This window comes from Tachysurus vachellii, chromosome 13 (genome assembly GCF_030014155.1).
Source record: "Tachysurus vachellii isolate PV-2020 chromosome 13, HZAU_Pvac_v1, whole genome shotgun sequence".
In the NCBI taxonomy this organism is placed as follows: domain Eukaryota; kingdom Metazoa; phylum Chordata; class Actinopteri; order Siluriformes; family Bagridae; genus Tachysurus; species Tachysurus vachellii.
The window spans coordinates 2,490,414-2,513,007 of NC_083472.1; the positions used below are offsets into that span (position 1 = coordinate 2,490,414).

The following is a 22,594-nucleotide window of genomic DNA, read 5'->3' on the forward strand; positions in this document are numbered from 1 at the left end:
GACGTGTGTTTTTCCCTCTGTTGATGATCTTACGCTGAATTTTAGCATTGAAGAGAAATCCGAGCTGCTTTTTAGATGAACAAACACTCGGAGCGTCTCAGAGAGCAGAAATGGGTTTGATATCAACGTTTACTCTGAACATACAAACATCTGTGTGGTAATAAAAAAAACTTTTTATCTATGGAAATATCGCTCTTAGTATTGTAGAGAAAAACAGAAATCCTTCTGAAACACGACAGAGTCCTGAGTGTCACCTTCACATTAACACCACTGTGGAGTGAGACGTGACGAAGACGTTAAATCGTCAACGTGGACACAAAATCAGGGGTAAACTCGGCTATTTCAAATGCTGTGTAAAATATTACCTGTGTCTAGTTTTATGTGTGTTCTCTATATACCAAAAGGTCTTACCCTGATTCCCAGCTCGACGTTCTCCCCTCCGTAGACCTCCATGCCTTCATCGAGCAGTCCGATCTCCTCAAAGTACCGCCGGTCCACTACGAAGCAGCCAATCAGGGCTGGACTCCTGTTAAAGACGTGATTAAGACGCTTCAGATTAACATTGCATGCTGTTCAAGAGGAGATGCACCAACCCTGGGATAAGCCCTAGCTTTAATCAGCACTAAGGAGAATAAGGATCCAGCAGGTTGGCACTGACGCTGCATCAACTCAGAACAGCAACCGTAACAATTAAATAATTTAATTTGAATTTAATTAAAGCCCAATTTCTAAAATCATGACGTCCTACAGAGGTGATTCTGTGTTACCTGATGGGTGCTGTGTGGTTCTTCTGACTCCACCAGCTTCTGGGAGGGTTCAGGTAGCGACACCAGAGCTCCCAGTCAAAGCCGTGCGCAGAAAGAGGATACTCCTCCACCTCGAACGTGTCGTATTTAATGTTGTCGAACGAAGGCGATATGACACGCCGTCGGTCCTCTTGGATCCTGTGCAAGATGGGTTCGGCCCTGGAAACACACACACACACACACAAACACACACACACACACACACACACACACACACACACACACAGAAGCATTCAAAATAAAAAGACAGAATCATAGAAACCAAGACTTGGTGACACAAATGAATCAATCAGCTGACAGAAATGGAGTAGATAAATATAAAGGAACACAATCATAAGCACATGATGTTTGTTGCCATGGGAACCTGAATGTATAGTGAGAATCATTGTTGTGCTCTTTCCTCATAATTCGTCTTTAGGGGTTCGAGCGTTTTATCCTGGACGTGGTCGAGCTGAATCTGAGTTCACACACTCCCTGGATTGCTGCCCTTGGAATCTACTACTCATCAGCTCTGACTGTGTGTTTTGCGAGGGCAGAAAAATAACAAAAGAACCCACAAAGGAACTAGAGGAAAATCCAGAAGAAGCTCAGGATCAAACGGAGGATCCTGGAGATGTGAGGCTGCATCAGTGACCATGAAAATGTCCACCAGTCAAACACTGAAAAAAACCCCCCATCTATTTAATCTAATAATCTAACAGCTTGCTTCTCGAGACCTCCTGACCAAAAATACAGAGCACTTTGTTAGACCTAATTAAAACGACTTATTTAGTATTCCGAGGTTATTAACGAGGTTGTCATGTTATATGGTTTATGCTTCGGACTCCAATAAAAAAAAAAAAAGTTCTGATATGTCTTCTTACTTAAAATAGTCATATACAGTGACAAATGTCAGACGCAGTGACACATAAAAGAGACTGAAGAGTGTTGTTATAACACGTGCTGACAGCAAATCAATTCCACCGTGTGTGTAAATAAATATATCCCCGCGGATATAAATATATTTACAACCTGGATGTACTAAGACGTCGTGCTGAGTCGCAGACAAAACACTCGCAGAGGAGACGAGCTGAAATGATAAGCTGTCAGTCTGCTTGTGATTAGAAACCGTGTGTGTTCAAACTGCTGGGTTGTGAAACTATCAGAATGTCAGGACTTATAGTCGCTCACCATCCAACGTTAAACTCCACATGAGCGTCGAACAGAGCCACGACCGGCGCGCTGGACGCTCTCCAGCCGCTCACACGGGCGCGGATCAGACCCTCCTGCCTGGTGTGACGCACCATCTTAATAAAGTCGGGACGCCGCTGGTTCGTTTCCTCCACAAACCTTTGTAGGTTCTCGATCAGTTCAGCTGCACGAGGCACACGGAGAGAGAGAGAGAGAGAGAGAGAGAGAGAGAGAGAGAGAGAGAGAGAGAGAGAGAGAGAGAGAGAGAGAGAGAGAGAGAGAGAGAGAGAGAGAGAGAGAGAGAGAGAAGATAGAGAGAGAGAGAGAGAGAGAGAGAGAGAGAGAGAGAGAGGGAGAGAGAGAGAAGATAGAGAGAGAGGATAGAGAGAGAGAGAGAGAGAGAGAGAGAGAGAGAGAGAGAGAGAGAGAGAGAGAGAGAGAATAGGGAGAGAGAGAGAGAGAATAGGGAGAGAGAGAAAATAGAGAGAGAGAGAGAGAGGGAGAGAGAGAGAGAGAGAGAAAGAGCGAGAGAGAGAGAGAGAGAGAGAGAGAAAGAGAGAGAGAGAGAGAGAATTGAGACAAAATTGAGACAAAAAATGTTCATGACTGAACGTCTTCCTCCACAGAGGTGTTAATATGGAGCTCATATGAAAGTAAACGCTCAGGACTTTAATAATCTGTAGAGTTTCATCAGGATTTCTGTTTTTCTCTACAATACTAGAGGTGATAGATTCATAGAAAAGATCCAGAAAAACAGAACCAACTTCTCTCCTTCTCTCTTCTCTTCCCTGCTCTTTTCTTTCCTATTTTCATTCTCTTCTGTTGAGATGTTAACTGTGGGGTGCCAATAATTTTGAAACCAGTGTTATACATTATGAAGAAAGATTTGAAAATAGACTTAAAGGAATAAAACAAGTGCAATGAAGCAGAGGAACATTTTCTGTTGATTTCTGTTTTTAGTTTATAGAGGTGATAGAAAAGATCCAGAACAACAAAAACGGTTAATTTATTTCCACACAGATGTTTATATGTTCAGAGTAAATGTTGATATCAAACCCATTTCTGCTTTCTGAGACGCTCCGAGTGTTTGTCCTGACTCATTTTAGATCTGACTCACAGACCCATCATCAGACGTTTCTTTACACTGATTGTAAAAGTTGTATAAACCGTGTAGTGATAAAAACAGTTGAGTTAAAAAAATCTCATCATTTGGTTTAAATCATAGTGAGAAAAAATATAAGAGATTGATATATTCATTCATTCATTCATTCATCTTCTACCGCTTATCCGAACTACCTCGGGTCACGGGGAGCCTGTGCCAATCTCAGGCGTCATCGGGCATCAAGGCAGGATACACCCTGGACGGAGTGCCAACCCATCGCAGGGCACACACACACACACACTCTCATTCACTCACACACTCACACACTACGGACAATTTTCCAGAGATGCCAATCAACCTACCATGCATGTCTTTGGACCGGGGGAGGAAACCGGAGTACCCGGAGGAAACCCCCGAGGCACGGGGAGAACATGCAAACTCCACACACACAAGGCGGAGGCGGGATTTATTCTATATTAATTTAATTATTCATTTTTGACACGGACAGTCGAACAATATTTCACGACGTGTTATACTGTATATGGTTGTGTACATAATTCATAAAATTTACAAATTCAATTTCTTGGCCCATGCATGTTGTTCAGAAAAGTCAAACCCAAACCATTCCACATTTTCTGTCATTCATCTTTGTAGCTGCTCAAGTTCTTCCTTTCACATCACTCCTCAGTTCTTTTCTCTGCACTCCCGCACTGACAGGATCCTGGCTGGACACTTTTATTACATTTTAATTTAATTCCCAGTCGCTCCCTTCAGTGTACCAGAGCAGTGTTTTCCTGCAATAAAGGCCACATCACTCACAGTCCTGTATGTGGCTCTGTAGCGGTCTCTGGGTGAAGGCCGGCCGTGGCTCTGCTCCTGTGTGATCTCCACGCTGCTCATCTTTCTTTATTAGACTGCTGCCTGTTATCCTGAAACACAATGCCGTGAAAATTCAGCGGCATTCGACCGAGCAACGAGTAAGAGATAACACCCGAGCGTGCGTCCTAATAAAATACAGGAGACGAGACCGAGCGAAAGCAGAGAAGACGATAATGAATAAGTTTTATTTTGGGTTACACCACAGCACTCGCAAGTACTTTCACCAAATACGTTCAGCTCCGCCGAATTCTTCAAACTGTTTGTTCAGATTGCGCAGGTTGATGGATGGAGTCAACATCCTCGGCGCCGTGTAAGAGTCGGACGCGAAGCTGGAACTTTTGCTTCAGGACACGAAGTTTAGTTTTCGGACTTATCTTCAAGAGAGATAAAGAGAATAGACACTGTTTATATCTGCTGTAATGGAACTGCTTTTGTGGATATTTCACACGCTTCATGCATCAGATTCAAAACACTGATTGCCTACAAAGCCAAAAATGGACCAGCTTCCTCTTACCTCAATGCCCTCATCACTCCTCACACTTCACCTCACACCCTCAGAGCTACAGCACTGCTCCACTGGTCCCACCATCTTTCAGGGTAAGAGGTAAGTTTACTACAAGACTCTTTTCTGTTCTGGCACCAAAGGTGGTGGAATAGACTTCCTCCAGGGGTCCGGACTCCTGAGTCACTGGATATTTTCAAACGACGGTCGAAGACCTTCTTATTCATGATACACTTCAACTAGCACTTTTTCCCCTGTGTGTTGTAAGTATGTATATATATAAAAAAAACTTTGAACAATGTTTTAGACTCATGTTATCTTTAGTACGTAACCTAGTGACCCTGAGTTAATGTATTCAATGATTGAGACTTAAGCACTTTTGCGCGTCGCTCTGGATAAAGTCGTCTGCCAAATGCTGTAAATGTAAATGTAATAATATGACAACATTGTTTAATAAAATCGAGTCCGAGATCAAACGTCCTTCCTTGTTTAATTGTGGACTTCACCGTGCCGTGTTGCTTAACAGTAACCGTTATATTACAGTCACTGTGGTCTTTTCTACACATGTAACAATGTTATGATACAAAAAAATTAATATGACAATGAATAAAAAAATATAAAAATGAATTCAGTAATTATTTTAAGGTGGACATTTCACTTTAAAAAACAATAAAAATGCAACTTACCTTTAACTTATTTACTTATTTTTTCTTAAAGACCTTTATTAGCCTTTATTATTTGTTGCCATGGTTACGCTCCATGGCATGCCCATTGGATCCACGCCCTTCCACTATGCTCCAGACCATCTCGCAAGACCTTCTGCCCTTCATTACCGCTATCATCAATAGGTCCATAGCATCTGGTCAGGTACCAACTACTTTCAAGAGAGCAAGGGTTATTCCCATCCGAAAGAAACCTGCTCTGGATCCATCAGACATCAGTAACTACAGACCGGTATCACTTCTCTCGTTTCTTTCAAAAATTCTTGAACGCATTGTCTATAATCGACTGTCTGTCTATCTCTCACAGGACAACCTCCAAGACCCCAACCAGTCTGGCTTTAAAGCAGCTCATTCCACAGAGACAGCCCTTTTGGATGTCTCAGAGAAACTACATGCTGCTAGATCAGCCAAACTGTCATCCGTCATTATCCTTCTTGACCTTTCAGCAGCGTTTGATACGGTCAACCATGAGACTCTCTTGTCCACCCTTTTGCGTATCAGCTTGGGAATGGTTTGTTTCCTACCTGGAAGGACACTCATATCAGCTAACATGGAGGGGAGTGACATCTGCTCCACGCAGACTATCCACTGGAGTCCCTCAGGGCTCAGTACTTGGTCCTCTTCTTTTCTCCCTGTATACTCACTCTCTTGGTGAAGTTGTTTCCTCACATGGGTTCTCTTACCACTGCTGATGATATGCTGATGATACACAACTTATCTTCTCTTTCCCACCCTCAGATACCACAGCTTCTGTTCGGATCTCAGCATGTCTGGCAGAAATTTCATCATGGATGACTGCTCATCAGTTAAAGCTCAATCCTAGCAAAACTGAACTGCTGTTCATCCCAGGTGATTCATCCCCAGGTCATGATCTTGCTATATCCCTGCACAACGATCTGATCTCCCCTTCAGCCACAGCTGACAACCTTGGGGTAACCATGGACAATCAACTGTCCTTTTCCTCTCATGTTGCTAATGTGACTCGCTCATGTCGGTTTCTTCTCTACAACATTAGAAGGATTCGGCCATTTTTGTCCACACAGGCTGCTCAGGTACTTGTTCAGTCTCTTGTCATTTCTAGACTGGATCACTGCAACGCACTGCTGGCAGGTCTACCTATGAACGCAATCCGTCCTCTGCAAATGATCCAGAATGCAGCTGCACGGCTTGTTTTCAACCTGCCAAAGTTCTCGCATACCACCCCGCTGCTGCGATCCCTCCACTGGCTTCCGGTAGCTGCACGCATCAGATTCAAAACACTGATGCTGGCCTACAAAGCCAAAAAGTGACCAGCTCCTTCTTACCTCAAAGCCCTCATCACTCCTCGCACTGCACCCCGCACCCTCCGATCTACCAGCACTGCTCGACTGGTTCCACCATCTCTCAGGGTAAGAGGCAAGTATACTACAAGACTCTTCTCTGTTCTGGCACCAAGGTGGTGGAATGAACTTCCCCTAGAGGTCCGGACAGCTGAGTCACTGGCTATTTTCAAGCGGTGGTTGAAGACCTACTTATTCAGGAAACACTTCAACTAGCACTTCTTTCCTTATCTTTTGCATTTAAAAAAAAAAAAACACACCTTTGACACTTTTTCATTGTAACTTTGAACAAATGTTTTAAACTCATGGTATCTTAAGTATGTAACTTAGTGAGCCAGCATTAATTCAATGTTAGAGATTTAAGCACTTATGTACGTCACTCTGGATAAGGGCATCTGTCACATGCTGTAAATGTAAATGTAAATGTAAATGCATGCTCACTTTAGACCAGGAGCATTGATTCTAGACTGCTATAAGATTTCTGATCAAATCTACCTTAAGAGGCATCTCAGTACTGTATACAGTCACCTGCTGCCCAACCAGGGCAAATTTTCTGTTGTCACGGTAACAAACTGTAGCACCCAGTCAGCTGCAGGATGTCTTCTAACATTTTAGTCTGAACCTCAGTCATGGTTTTACACTTCCACAGTGCCAGACACACACACACTCACACACACTACACACACACTCTACACACACATGCACACACTACACACACTACACACACTAAACACACACCACACACTACACACACTCACACACCACACACACACTACACATGCACACTACACACACCATGCACACACCACGCACACACTACACACACACTCACACACTACACACACACACCACACACAATACACACGCACGCACATGCACACACACTCACGATCACACACACGCCACACACACGCACGCACACACACTACACACACACTACACACACACACACACCATACACACACTCACAATCACACAAACACTCACACCATACACACACTCATACACCACACACACTACTGTACACACACTCACACACCATACACACACTCACACACACACTCACAATCATACACACAGACACACACACACACAACATTCATTTTTTACACTGTGTAAACATACACACACCACACACACACTACACACACATGCACGCACATGCACACACAATCACACACACAGAGACAAACACACACAACATTCATTTTTTACACCATGTAAACATGTAGTCAATGTTGCTAGCAAGTTAGTTAAAACTACAATCACTCTTACATTATGTATGAACACAAGCATGGTTGTCCAAAAGACGTAATAAAAAGAGTCATATATTAAAATAAATGTGTGTCTACAGTATGTTGTTAAAAGGTCACTGAATATTGTGACACCGTAAAACTGGGATATGTTTTGACACCTGACCTTTTCTCTAGAGCCTTAAACCTTCACCCAGACGAGCTAAACTTTTAAAATGGCCTTCGGGGGTGTCGAGGGTCTGAATGTAATAATTTGTACAATAATTAGAACTTTATCAGATTTCTAATTATTGCATCAGTAGAACGCACACACTCACACACACACACACACACACACACACACATTGGCTCTCCTCATTTTTCATCTCACTGACAGATTGCGGAGAAAATTAAACTCTGTAGTCTCGTGCTGAGTTCATTTAGAAAACTCAGGAGACAGAAGAAAACTTAGTGTAGATCAGATCCTGATTTCTCATCATCTTACAGTGGGACTACAAATTCTATCTATCTATCTATCTATCTATCTATCTATCTATCTATCTATCTATCTATTTCACTCTAAAAGTATTGGCACCCTAACTATCACTCTATGTATCTACTGTATCTACCCATGTATCTAACTAGTCTTCTAACACGTTACAATCCTTCACACTCTTTGAGATCACAAAACTCTGGACTTCTGGTGGTTCCCAGTCACACTCTCCCAGATTAAATGTAGATTGAAGACATATCTCTTTAGTCAGACATACACATGATACTGTACATCCCATAATCTCGTGCTCCAGTACAACTGATCTAATGCACATTATCATCTAGTGCTTGATAATATTATGAACAGAAGCTAACCCTGTAAAGATCCTGAGGCATCTAGAGAGATGTACCAGCTCCAGTTTGACTCTGGAGTATTAAGATAGATAAGACATTCAAAGACACTCCATGTGGTCTTTGAGGACAACAACCTCATCATCAACACACGATTTTTGGACTATATATTTATAATCACACATTTACATTTACGGCATTTAGCAGACACCCTTATCCAGAGTGACTTACAACTGTTCAACTGAGGGTTAAGGGCCTTGCTCAGGGGCCCAGCAGTGGCAGCTTGGTGGACCTGGGGTTCGAACCCATGACCTTCTGATCAGTAGCCCAACACCTTAACCACTGAGCTACCACATCTCCCTCCAGTGTCGCCCAAATGAGGATGAGGTTCCCTTTTGAGTCTGGTTCCTCTTAAGGTTTCTTCCTCTTCCATCTAAGGAAGGATTTTTTCTCCCCACAGTCACCTCCGTCACCTCAGGCTTGTTCATTGGGGATGAATACAAACACATTTAAATAGTCTTCTTACGCATCTAATATCAATCTTGAATTTTTGTATTTTTATTAATCTTTGTATAATATTAAACCTTTTGTATTACGTTTCTTATGTTCTGTAAAGCTGCTTTGAGACAATGTCCATTGTTAAAAATGCTATGCAAATAAATCCGAATTAAACTGAATTAAATAACTACAACCGATAATGCAGTAGTCAGCAGTAGTCACGAAGGTGCATGTGACCTACATGAGCTTGAATGAGATCTTTCTCGATCTCTGGTGACTTTGGAAAAGAATTGAAAAAAATTGATAGTCTAAGCACACAAAGTCCAGTCAAAGTCTAAATGACACAAAGGGACGAAGGACAGAACCTAGCTCCCTAAACCAGTGTGTTTCTGTGCGTATGAATAATACATTAATGCCTGTGATGATCCTGCACTACACGACTTGACTGTAATGGTTTCATTCTGTAATAGTAACTCTCAGTTCCTGATAGATAATAGAGTTAATTCCATCCCTTCTATTCAATATCTATGGAAGGCGTCGTCCGTTTCTCTTTAACACTAAAGATTTAAGCAGGTTTAAAAGCTTTTTTAACTTCATTCATTTTTTATCTATCTATCTATCTATCTATCTATCTATCTATCTATCTATCTATCTATCTATCTACCCATCCATCCATCCAAAGACCCACCCACCCACCCATCCATGCATATTTACATCCATCCATCCATCCATCCATCCATCCATCCACCTACCCACCCACCGATCCATCCATCCATCCATATTTACATCCATCCATCCATCCATCCATCCATCCATCCATCCACCCACCCACCCATCCATCCATTCATCCATCCATCCATATTTACATCCATCCATCCATCCATCCACCCACCCACCCATCCATCCATCCATCCATCCATCCAACCATCCATCCATCCATCCATCCATCCATCCATCCATCCATCCATCTATATATTCATCCATCTATTCATCCATCCATCCATCTATCCATCCAAACAATAACAACACTAAAATCCAGTCACAGATTATTGCACTCGTTTCACGCTAGCTCAAATTTTGAAAAGAGCCGAAGTAAAACCGAGCGTTTTTAAAGTCACAAAATCCTGGATGGACTGCAGAATACTCTGACCAGCTCGGTTCACTGACCTGCACTGACAGCACACCAATCTAATGCCGATAGAGCTGGTTTCTCTCTTTTTTTTTTTACTGCTGCATAGTTCGAGTCTATCTGAAGAGCCATGCTGTCTGTTCACAACACACTCAGTCAAGAGGTTTGCAATGAATCCAACTCGCTATGCAAATCCATAGCATCTGAACAGAATGCAGGATGCAGATATGTACGTGTCGAATCTCTATGCAGAGCGAACACTAGCGAACACGCTTCGTTCTGATATAACAATGCTGCAGAAGGACCCCGCACACGTCCTTGTGATGTGTGCTATTAGAACACCTGTCAGACAAACACACATCCCTACTGCATAGCAATAAGTGTGTGTGTGTGTGTGTGTGTAATATATGCACCATTGCTGCTGCTGTCATCCACCAGGATGATCTCCCTCAGCAGGCGCGAAGGCGTCCAGCGCATTGCCGAGTGGACGGAGCGCAGGATCACGGACAGAGCCTCGTTCACGAAGATGAACACAATGCTGACCTGAGGCAAGCTGGCATGGTAGGAGATGTTTTTGCACCTGACAAGAAAAAAAAATAAATAAAAATAAAGATAGAAGTAAATTTGAAGACACAGTAAATTTTAAACACACCCTTATAGAAATGAATACATAAAATACATTTTAAAGTTTACCAAAAATGTTAATTTTTATTCGAAACGTCTGTGAAAGTTACATTTAACCTCCTTTTCTCTCTCATGAAGTTTGTTATGCTACCAAGAAACCACAAAACATAAACTTGTCTGTCACAAAGACATCTGAAAACATTATACATGTTCATTTAGGGATTCAAATTACTTCATTTTTTAAAGAATTGTGCTTTATAAAATTATTGGCACTCTTGAAAAGAATAACAGCAATGAGCACTGCTGTTTATAATATGTAATAAGTATGAGTTCACCTGTAGACTTGTCCATAGTCGACTAGCAATCTTTCTTCTATAGTCAACTAAAACAAATTTAAGGAAAGTAACTACTAATTTCCTTTGAACTGAAAGCAGACCTTTATTTTCTGCTTGGTGTTTGCCAAATACAGGGAAATGATACCATGTGAGGCAGCGACGATCTTAGACTCACCTTTAATAGCCTCACCTCAGATTAGCTTCATCTGGATTAGCCTCATCTGGATTAGCCTCACCTTAAATTAGCCTGACCTCAGATTAACCTCACCTCAGATTGGCCTTGTCTGATTTAGCCTCACCTCTGATTAGCTTTATCTGGATTACCCTCACCTCAGATTAGCCTAAACTCGGATTAGCCTCACCTCATATTTGCCTCACTTTAGATTACCCTCACCTCAGATTAGCCTAAACTCGGATTAGCCTCACCTTAGATTAGCCTTACCTCAGATAAGCCTCACCTCAGATTAGCCTCATCTTGATTATCCTCACCTCGGATTAGCCTCACCTCGGATTAGCCTCACCTTAGATTAGCCTTACCTCAGGTAAGCCTCACCTCGGATTAGCACCACCTCAGATCAGCCTCACTTTGGATTGTGCAATCCCTCACAAACCGGATTGAGCGTGTGTAATTGGCACATTCCTGTTGCTATCTCTCTGTGTAATGTTTGTGCACTAGGTCATTTATTACATGTATGTGGTTAACATATTTTGTCTTGCTTTTTTATCTGCCATAAAACAGCACTGAAAAATCAGGAGGAGAAACATTTCCGCTTATTTTTATTTTTTGCTCTAACAGAAAAAAATGGAATATTCTCTATCTATTAATCAATGAGCAAGCAGCCAGTTGAACGGTGAATTTAAGCAACTCTACTGAATTCATATATCTGTAAACTAAGCGCCTCGACTCGACCACGATCCTCACCGTACCTCACTGCCTCCCAGGGTAAAGCACTAGACACAAAACATGACTTATAAGTGACCTATAATGAAACAAGTCAAAACCCAGGGGTGCCAATATTTTAATAGCTCCACAATTTTTAGTGCACAATTTTTGGTTCAATTTTTTTTATTAATTGTAAAAAGTGTTTTTAACAATGGACAGAATTAAAATTTTTAAGTTTAAAATTAAGTTACTTACTGTATTATCCTTAATGATCAAGCCTGAGGTGACGGTGGTGAAAAAAAAACCCACCCTGAGACGATATGAGGAAGAAACCTTGAGAGGAACCAGACTCAGAAGGGAACCTCATCCTCATTTGACTGACAATGGACAGGAAATAATAAATAACGTTCTTTTTACAACAGTGTGTAGACGAGTGGAATTGTGTAACTAACAGGTCAGAGTCATAACTGAGTTCATTACAGACTTAAGACTAATTCCTTCCTGATGAAGTCTTGAGGATGTGGTAGCTCAGTGGTTAAGGTGTTGGGTTAGAGCTCAGAAAGCTGAGAGTTTGAACTCCAGGTCCACCAAACTGTCACTCATTTGCTCAGTTATATAAAATGAGATAAAATGAGATAAGGGCATTTCACAAATGCCATAAATGTAAATGTCTTCATATGTTCACTGATGAAGACACGAGCAAAAGCTGACCAACACAATAGAAGTTCAAAGACTGCATGATAGTCTCTAAAGCCGCGTTCAATAACAATAACAACGACGTCACACGCAGCCCGCTAAAGTTGGCGAGGTTATGGAGGAAGTAAGCACTTTCGCTTTGCTTTCTAAAAGTTTGTGTAATGGCAGCACAGAGACGCAGTGTTTTGAAAATTTTCGGATGTCGAGGGCAACTTTTGATTATTTGATCCGTTTTGCAGGCGTAGTCACGTTTGTGTGCGAACTCGCCGGCGCATAATTGTGACGAATGTCGATGTAGATTGACGTAAAAGTCGCATCAAATCTGCCTCGGTTGTTCACACTGCGGCCACATTGGAAAAAAATCAGATTTGGGTCTGATTCAGGACCTCATATGGAAGTGGTCTGAATCTGATTTGAAAAAATCAGATCTGGGCCAGATTTGAGTGTTCACACTACTCCTGAAGAAGTCTGACCTGGTCACTTGACCCCAAAAAAATCAGATTTGGGCCACTTTTACCTGCAGTGTGAACGTGGCCTAAGTGTTTCTATTCACAGCAGTCCCATGAGATTTAGCCAGGAAGCTGTCACGTCTGTACCAGAGCGCATATTCTTCACAGCAGGATTCAGATAAGAAGAAATATTCTGTCTGAACAGAATGCACAGAGTGCTCTGCTCGTGTGAAGTGCTTGCCCAACGCAACCTTTGGCTATTATTTGAAAATGCTGTCTCTGGTTTTCTTTTCTAAAATTACATCAGACCGCAGAAAAAAAAAGAGACTGGCTAAAAAAAAAAAAAGCTGCTATTGTTAAATTCTAATGCCTTAAAAGAGATTTTTTTTTTCACTTTCAAGGTGTTGGATTGCTTTCTTCATGTTTCCTCGACATTCATCTGTAGCTTAATATTTAATTTTCATCATTACTGTGAATTATTCGCTAACGTCAATGAGACGACTGGAAGCTACTCGGTAGTGACAGAAGGATAAAACATTCATTCATTCATTCATTCATTCATTTTCTACCGCTTATCCGAACTACCTCGGGTCACGGGGAGCCTGTGCCTATCTCAGGCGTCATCGGGCATCAAGGCAGGATACACCCTGGATGGAGTGCCAACCCATCACAGGGCACACACACACACTCTCATTCACTCACGTAATCACACACTACGGACAATTTTACAGAGATGCCAATCAACCTACCATGCATGTCTTTGGACCGGGGGAGGAAACCGGAGTACCCGGAGGAAACCCCCGAGGCACGGGGAGAACATGCAAACTCCACACACACAAGGTGGAGGCGGGAATCGAACCCCCAACCCTGGAGGTGTGAGGCGAACGTGCTAACCACTAAGCCACCGTGCACCCCAGGATAAAACATCTGAAATAAAACATAAAAGACTTCCAGGGTGTGCTGTTATATGTATAAAAATACAATAACAGGGTGGAGTGATGAGGTGGAGTCACTGATAAACCTTAACAGTGCCTCAAAGTCTTTTATTTCAAGACAAATTGGAATCTATTACCAATGTTCATGCATTAAAGAGTGTCAGTGACAGGGCTTGTATTCATAAAGACTCTAAGAATGATCTCAGAGAGCTCCTAATTTATCTTAAAAATTTCTAACTAGGAATCTTATCTTAAGTGTGATTCAGGACCGATCTCAATCCCAAGCAAAGAAAATACAACAACCTTTATCTTAGAGGAGGCGGGGCTAAAGCTTTTACTAGATATGACATATTGAGTTGAAGACTGTGATTGGTTGTCCAATAAAAAAATAAATAAGCGCTTAAATTCTGGTTTAAAAGCCTTCACTTTGTCTCTGTGTTAAGATATTTGAGACTATATCGTGTAGGGATTACGTTCGTTACCGATATTCTAACATCTGTACGTTATATATAATGTAGTTTTTATCCATTTACAGTTACGTTTGATTTGTCTTTTATGTCTTAGACCACATCAGTGGTCCGTCGAACAGCTCCCTGTGTACGTTGTTACTGATTAGAACGGGCGTATTAATATAACCTTTTGATTTATATCAGATTACACCGGCACAACTATCAGGAAAAAAAAAATAAATAAATAATCAACAATTAAAACAAAGAATCAACAGAAGAAAATGTATACGAAAATATAGTGTACACCAACTCATGAATATTTATGAGCACTGGAGGTCTGCTTTATGAATATTAATGAGCAGTGAAGTGATGAGTAAAAACTCTATATTCCAGATATTCACTTTGCAAAGATGTATTTATTATAAAACGAAATGAATATTTTTCAGTTGAAGATGTGTTTGTCGATGAGACGTAATCATACAACAATAAATTATATTACTTTTAGGTGTAAATTTATTCACTTTATTCGGCTGCCTTGATTTTTTTTTTACAATTTACTCGACTACAAAATGACTCCCGGGTCTGATATGATTTTTTTTTTGACATCTGAATCTTTTTCTTCTTCCTGCTTTCCTTAAACCCTGTAAATCCTTGTCTTATTATGTAGTTCTTCATCCGAAAGCACGCTATTTACTAACAGCTATAAATTATTCACACCTGAGAGATCCTGCGAGATTCATTTTGCAAGATATCAAATGAATTCGACTTGCTTGACATCGCAGAGTCAGTCCCTGTATGTGTGAATAAAAAAAAAGAAAAAAAAGAGAGACAGAGAGAGAGAGAGAGAGAGAGAGAGAGAGAAAGAGAGAGAGAGAAACGACATATGAAGTGAAGCAAAGAAGAAGCGAAGCTGCAGGAGCTCAGCGAACCAAATGGTCATGTGTTTATTTCCAGCTGACAGCATGAGCCATTTTACAGGGTTCCCCTGAGCAGAATGCTTAAGCTGCTCGGAGGCTCTGTGTGTGTGTGTGTGCGTGTGTGTGAGAGAGCGTGTGAACATGTGAGCATCACCTATTAGTCCAAATAAATGGCATGACGCCACAGAGATAGAGAGAGAGATAGGGTGCTATATGTGATAGACAAATAGAGAGAGAGATTGGCATTCGCTCACCCGTCCGGTCTGAGGTCAGGGATGGCTCTGTCCAGTGAGAGACGGTCACTGAGGTAGGCGTTGTATCCGTGATACTGAAACTTGTGCAGAGCGACCCGACGGCTCTCGGGCCCCAGCTCACGGCCCCAATGCAAGAACAGAGGAGAGTCTGAGAGAGAAGGATCGGCTGCATCGTCTCTGTCCTTCTGAGGTCTCTCTACAAAATGAGACAAACAAAAGCAGAAGTTGTTTATTTCTGCTTTTACGTGTACTACAATAAAAAAAAAATCCTTTAAAAAAATTCCCACAACTTCCACATCTGGATTAGTGTTAATTTCGTCACCTATTTTTAATTTAGTCTTAGTCTTAGTCTTGTGCCAAATGTCCTTGTTAGTTTTAGTCATATTTAGTCATTCACATATCTTTTTTTGTTAGTCAAGATTTAGTCGACTAAAAGTCTCGTCATTTTAGTCTAGTTTTAGTCAAAAGAAAACTCAAGGTATCTTAGTCAAGTTTTAGTCGACTAAAAGTCTTTTAATTTTAGTCTAGTTTTAGTCAAAAAATTTTAGTCTTTTTTAAAATAACACATTATTACTGAGATTATTACTGATAAACATTTCAGTAAAAAAGTGTTTCACATGTTTCACTCAAACTTGACCACACATCACATTTTTTACTTTATTGATACTGCTTTTAATCGTAATGCAAAGACCGGTCATCGGGACATAAGCTGTCATGTACAATAAAAGAGCCTGAGTAGGGACAGGAAATATAATTTAACACAAAAAGCCTGACTAGACCAGGGGTGGACTTGTGCTCAGGAGTTTTTTTTTTTATTGAGCGGCGTGTGGACGAATTCTTTCTACGCACACACTAAACAGCGCGAAGCCGCGAACTTGTTGTGAATATTTTAAAGGCGTAACAGCTGATGAAAAAGCAGAGACAATTGTAGACGAAAATGAAGAGAGATTTTATCTTAGTTTTTATTTTATACAAAACATTTCCGTCTCGTCTTTTTTCGTCAACAATAATGCGTGTTAATTTAGTCTTAGTCAGCGTTTTCGGACAGTGGTGCAGTCTTGTCATCGTCTCGTCTTAGTCATGAAAAAAAAAGGTTGTTGACGAACATATTTCGTCTCGTCTCGTCTGAGGAAATTAACACTTATCTAAAATTTAAAAAAAAAACAATTACCTGAAAATATATTGAACAGAAAAAAAAAACAGAAAAATCTATACATAAATAGTTTATTTGTAATATTGCACTTAATATTGAAATTTCCTGTTTACTTTCCCATCATTAACATTTAACAGCAAAAAAATATCGATGAAGAAATGAAAACAGGCATCGAACACAAAATGGTGTAATAGTGGTGAATTTTAAACACTTCTGACTTAGGGTTGTGTGTATACAGTGTGTGACTGCGTGTGTGTGCATGTGTGTGTGTGTGTGTGTGTGTGTGATTAGTAAGTGAAGTCTGTGATGGAGGTTATGTATGTAGGCCACAAAGCAGATTGGGACCCTTGTGTCGTGGTGGCCATCATTGTAGTTGAGTTTGTAGCGGAGTTGTAGTGAGACACAGAATACGTGATATTTTCAATATTTATAGAATATGTATAGGGGGTCACGGTGGCTTAGCGGTTAGCACGTTCGCCTCACACCTCCAGGGTTGGGGGTTCGATTTCCGCCTCCGCCTTGTGTGTGTGGAGTTTGCATGTTCTCCCCGTGCCTCGGGGGTTTCCTCCGGGTGCTGTGGTTTCCTCCCCCGGTCCAAAGACATGCATGGTAGGTTGATTGGCATCTCTGGAAAATTGTCCGTAGTGTGTGATTGCGTGAGTGAATGAGAGTGTGTGTGTGTGCCCTGTGATGGGTTGGCACTCCGTCCAGGGTGTATCCTGCCTTGATGCCCGATGACGCCTGAGATAGGCACAGGCTCCCCGTGACCCGAGGTAGTTCGGATAAGCGGTAGAGAATGAGTGAGTGAGTAGAATATGTAGAACTATGACGCCAATTCTCAGAACACACCGCAGCCTACTAATATAGCTGCTCACAGTAGTTTATTAGTATGGTCTAAGGAACACCTAGTTTTAGGCCACAATAACTTAGTACTATGGTGTAAGGCTTCCTTTTGTGGCCAGTGCAGCATAAAGCTCTCAAAAAAACCTTCTCCAAAACACTCCAAAGTGACTCAATAATATTGAGATCTGGTGACTGTGTAGGCTGTGGCAGATGTTCAACTTCACTTTCATGTTCATCAGCTCACTATGTCACCAGAATTGTTGTGTGTATCGGTGCATTATCATCATGATACTGTACACACCACCGCCTTCAGGATACAATGATGGAGATACTGGATGCACATGGTCCTCAGAATGGTGCAGTATCCCCTGGCACAAGCAGTAGGCCTAGTAGTGTGGAATAGCATAATGTTGGAGCCCAAACCATCAATGATCCACCACTGTGCTTCTGCGGGGCTTCTCCACACTGTAACTCTCCCAGATGTGGGATATACAGTGAAAATGGACTCATCAGAGTACAAAACATGTTTCATATCGTCCTGATCCATGCGCGTATTTTGATTTAGATGGACCTAACGGAGGTTGTCCTGTAGGGACATGGGAGACACCCATTTTTAGAAAAGCAGTAGAGAAGGAGGAAATGTTTATTCACCGAACGGGAAAGGACTCAAATTATCTATGAATAGTAGCTTTAGGCAGAAAAATACACTAATCAAGAAGCTTTTTATTACTAATCAGCACCACGCCGAACTTTCACCTCAGATTTCTTTACTGTCGCTTGACTCACGTTTAAAAAAATAATAATAATAAAAATTAGTCGTCTCACCCGCTCAAAAGTCTGATTTTTCTCCCCGGGATTTTCATGTCTGCAATATTTTAGCACCTCAGTATCCACCATATCAACACCTTCCTTTCTTATCCTCCTGTTATCAAGGCCAGCTGTGCTTTTGTTTTCTGCTCTGGGAACGAAAATAAAAACCCTTTTCATTGAGATGTTCTTTAACACAACTAGACTGAATCATAATTGGGTAAATGAGGCTGTAATTTTCACCGCCTCCGCAATCAGGGCTGAATTCTAAAGGGATAGAGACAATGCGAGTCCATCGCTAGTCCCTGTGATTATCTCCCAGCATTTACACATCAAATCTCTGGCAGAGCGACTCGCCCGGGCGAGAACTACAGGGCGCAATCTGACAACAGCGCTAACCAGCATATCTTAATATCTCACTGTTAGACTTTTTTACAAAGTTAGTAAGTTAACGGAATTGTCCTGACTTCACTTTAGAGTCCCGAGAATGTTTCTTAATTAATTAGGATACACAGTTATTTAGAAATGATTAAATGTTCCGTGACACCTTACTGGCATCATGCTAACAGTCATTCATTCATTCATTCATCTTCTACCGCTTATCTGAACTACCTCGGGTCACGGGGAGCCTGTGCCTGTCTCAGGCGTCATCGGGCATCAAGGCAGGATACACCCTGGACGGAGTGCCAACCCATCACAGGGCACACACACACTCTCATTCACTCACGCAATCACACACTACGGACAATTTTCCAGAGATGCCAATCAACCTACCATGCATGTCTTTGGACCGGGGGAGGAAACCGGAGTACCTGGAGGAAACCCCCGAGGCACGGGGAGAACATGCAAACTCCACACACACAAGGCAGAGGCGGGAATCGAACCCCCAACCCTGGAGGCAAACGTGCTAACCACTAAGCCACCGTGCTCCCCATGCAAGGATTATAATAAACCAAATTTACACAAGTTTAAAAGTAATAGATTGAATTATCAGGTGACTGAGATCAGTTCTCGTAGAATGTGTGAAATTAAACCAAATACTGTACGTTATAGAATCTTGTGAGAATGTTGCCTAGACCTTTAGTATTAATAAGCAACTAACGAATGGATGTGTTACAACTACACCTGCAAACCCACCTCCTGCCCACCAGCAGGAACTCTCACCTGGATATGGAATCTTCCGGTTCACTTAAGGATATAAATACAACGTCAGCTTTTGTATTTCTGCTGTTTAGCTATCTCTGTGTATGACCCTGTATTCCTACTTATATCATTTTTTGCCCATTTGGATTTGTTTGCTGTGCCGATTGTCTTACGGATTACTGTAATTTGTGCCTGTTTTATTGTGTGATGTTTTGGATTGTACTACTTTGGTGTTGGAGTTTATGAGCACATGGGATCCTGCCTCTCAATCCTCACAGGATGCCTCCATAGGAACAAAAAAATAGGCCCAAACAGGCAGGGGTTTTATTAAAAGGTAACAAGACTGACACACACAGGAAACTCTAGGAATATAACTAGGCCTCAAAAAACAAAACCGCATACAAAAACCAAGAACATAAAATCCAACAACAAGGGCAAGGACTCAACAAAAATATATATGTAAGTGTAAGAATAAATAGTAAGAGTTGATTACAGAAACATGGGGAACGGGTGTGAAGAGGTGGGAAGGGTCTAAGGATCGGGCGGCGTAAAAGTGATCACAAAACATAAAGAAAGACACATGGAAAAGAAAACTAACAAACACGGCCATGCGCCCCCTAGCGTTCTGGCAGGGGACTGACCAAGTCAACCCTGATAGATAGTACTAGTGCTGCTAGTCACCAGGTGAGAGCACCGAGATCCAGTATATTCAGGGCTTTAAAAATAATCAAATCACGTATAAAAACAAACAGCGTTAATGGAACTCAAGTGCCCATTAAAACAGTTGCTTTCTTCCCACAGATTGCATTTGCATACCTGTCAAAGAGCATCATCATTAACGCTGCATCACTTGAGATGGCAAAAAATAAATAAATGAAAGATTGTAGGTTTAACTGAACAAACAAACCGGACTTGTATGAAAGAAATAAATCGTGCACAGGACACAGTAAAAATAACCCAATAAACTAGCATGAGGATTTTGCTTTGCGGTAAAACTCACAGAAGCAGAAACGAAATACGCCTCCACAGTCGCAGGTGAGCCAAGAGTGAAAAAGGTCAAACTACGTGGGTGACTAATACTGTACGTTTATCACGACCTAGAAGAAACGCTTAAAACGAGGTGCATTTAAAGCACTAACATCATGATCTTTAACAATAGAGACAGACAGAAAGAAAGAAAGAAAGAAAGAAAGAAAGAAAGAAAGAAAGAAAGAAAGAAAGAACCAGAGGCTTGATGTTGGGTTATGAGCTACAGATGAAGTGTGTGTGTTGGGAGAAATGATGGATAATAATAATAATAATAATAATAATAATAATAATAATAATAATAATAATAATAACTAGAACGTAAATTTCCTGAAGAAAATGTGAATGGTGCTTGCATGTGACAAATCCCGGAGGCTAGTCGAGACGAGCATGTGACGTCATCTGAATACTCTTGAGGAAGTTTTCCTCATTGTGCTGAGTGTTTTGATATGTCACATGTCCATGTTGTGCTAATTTTTTATTTTCACGTGACATCACGTGACATCACGTGACGTCATCAAAATACACGTGAGGAAGTTCCCCTCATTGTTCTGAGTGTCTTGATATGTCACATATTCATGTTGTAAAAAGTTTTTGGATTTTGCATATTTTGGGGGCGGGGCCCTTTAGGAACTGGCCAAGTTTGGTGTAGATGGTTCGAAAGCTTGCCGAGTTATAAACCTCCAAATTTTATAATGGGAGTCTATGGGAAAAAAGGCCACTTTGAGACCCGGTACCGGAAGTACCGGTACTCGGATCGCTTATAAAAGTCATAGCACACCTCTCCTCAATGAGCCGGTCGATTTGACACCTCATTCATGGGTCTAGGACAAAAGTTTTGTCCGTCACAATAGTAATAATGTTGCTTTGCAAGCACCATTAATAATAATAATAATAATAATAATAATAATAATAATAATAATAATAATAATAATAATAATACTATATGAGGACAAATGACCATCTCACCTATATAAACTAAACATTTTTTAACATTTATATATTTATTTTTATATATTCTTTAACATTTCTATATAAGGAGTCTGCGGAGTCAGAGGGAAAGCTGTTACATTCTGTAACTAAAATCTTTTCTGACGTCTCCATCACACGACAGAGGCGTTAATGAGTCGCTTTTCTCTGTAACATGATGAGCAGTGATTTTTTTTCTGTCTTGTTAACTTAAAAAGAGAGAAATAAGAGAGGTTTATAGCTGCTATAATGTGATTGAGAACAGGAAATGAGTTCTTCAGTAGATGAGACTGTATTTAACACTCAGCAGTGAGATCTAAGGAACGAGACACTTCGGGCCGTGACCCTGAAAGACGTCTCACTGACACGAGATTCACCAGAGCCTGAAGTCACAGAGACACCAGCAGTGACCTCCAAGCTAACCACTGCTGTTCTGTTCAACACTGCCTTCAAAAGCTGTTATATGTCACTCACATACACACACACACACACACACACACACACACACACACACAGAAAATCTGTAACCTAAAGCATTGCATGCAAGACACTGTTATATAAGAAATGAAAGTTTATTTGTGTGTGTGTGTGTATATATATATATATAAGAGAGAGAGTGAGAGAGAGAGAGAGAGAGAGAGAGAGAGAGAATTGGTAATCGGTGTTGGAATACAGAAAACAAATCTCAATGAATCTCATTATCACAACTATTCTCAACTCTCAACTATTCTTTATTTATATCTTTATTATATCTTTATTTACTTAATTTATATATATTTTTTAAACCAGATGAACAATTTTTTCTTAAAAATACATAAAAACTAATATATATATATATATATATATATATATATATATATATATATATATATATATATATATATATATATATTTCCCCAAATTAATTTA

The 22,594-nt window shown here is 40.9% G+C and overlaps 1 protein-coding gene across 2 annotated transcripts in view; it reads right to left on the reverse strand.

Annotated features, from left to right (window-relative positions):
- The window catches only part of galnt18a (UDP-N-acetyl-alpha-D-galactosamine:polypeptide N-acetylgalactosaminyltransferase 18a), a 76,016-nt gene that overhangs the window by 22,315 nt on the left and 31,107 nt on the right, over positions 1-22,594 (reverse strand). For both annotated transcript variants that reach the window (XM_060885101.1, XM_060885099.1), the window contains exons 2-6: positions 15,745-15,940; positions 10,616-10,782; positions 1,977-2,160; positions 768-965; positions 412-526 (exon numbers count right to left, since the gene is read on the reverse strand). In XM_060885101.1, coding sequence (XP_060741084.1) covers positions 412-526; positions 768-965; positions 1,977-2,160; positions 10,616-10,782; positions 15,745-15,940 — 860 coding nt within the window. The remainder of the gene's footprint in view (positions 1-411; positions 527-767; positions 966-1,976; positions 2,161-10,615; positions 10,783-15,744; positions 15,941-22,594) is intronic.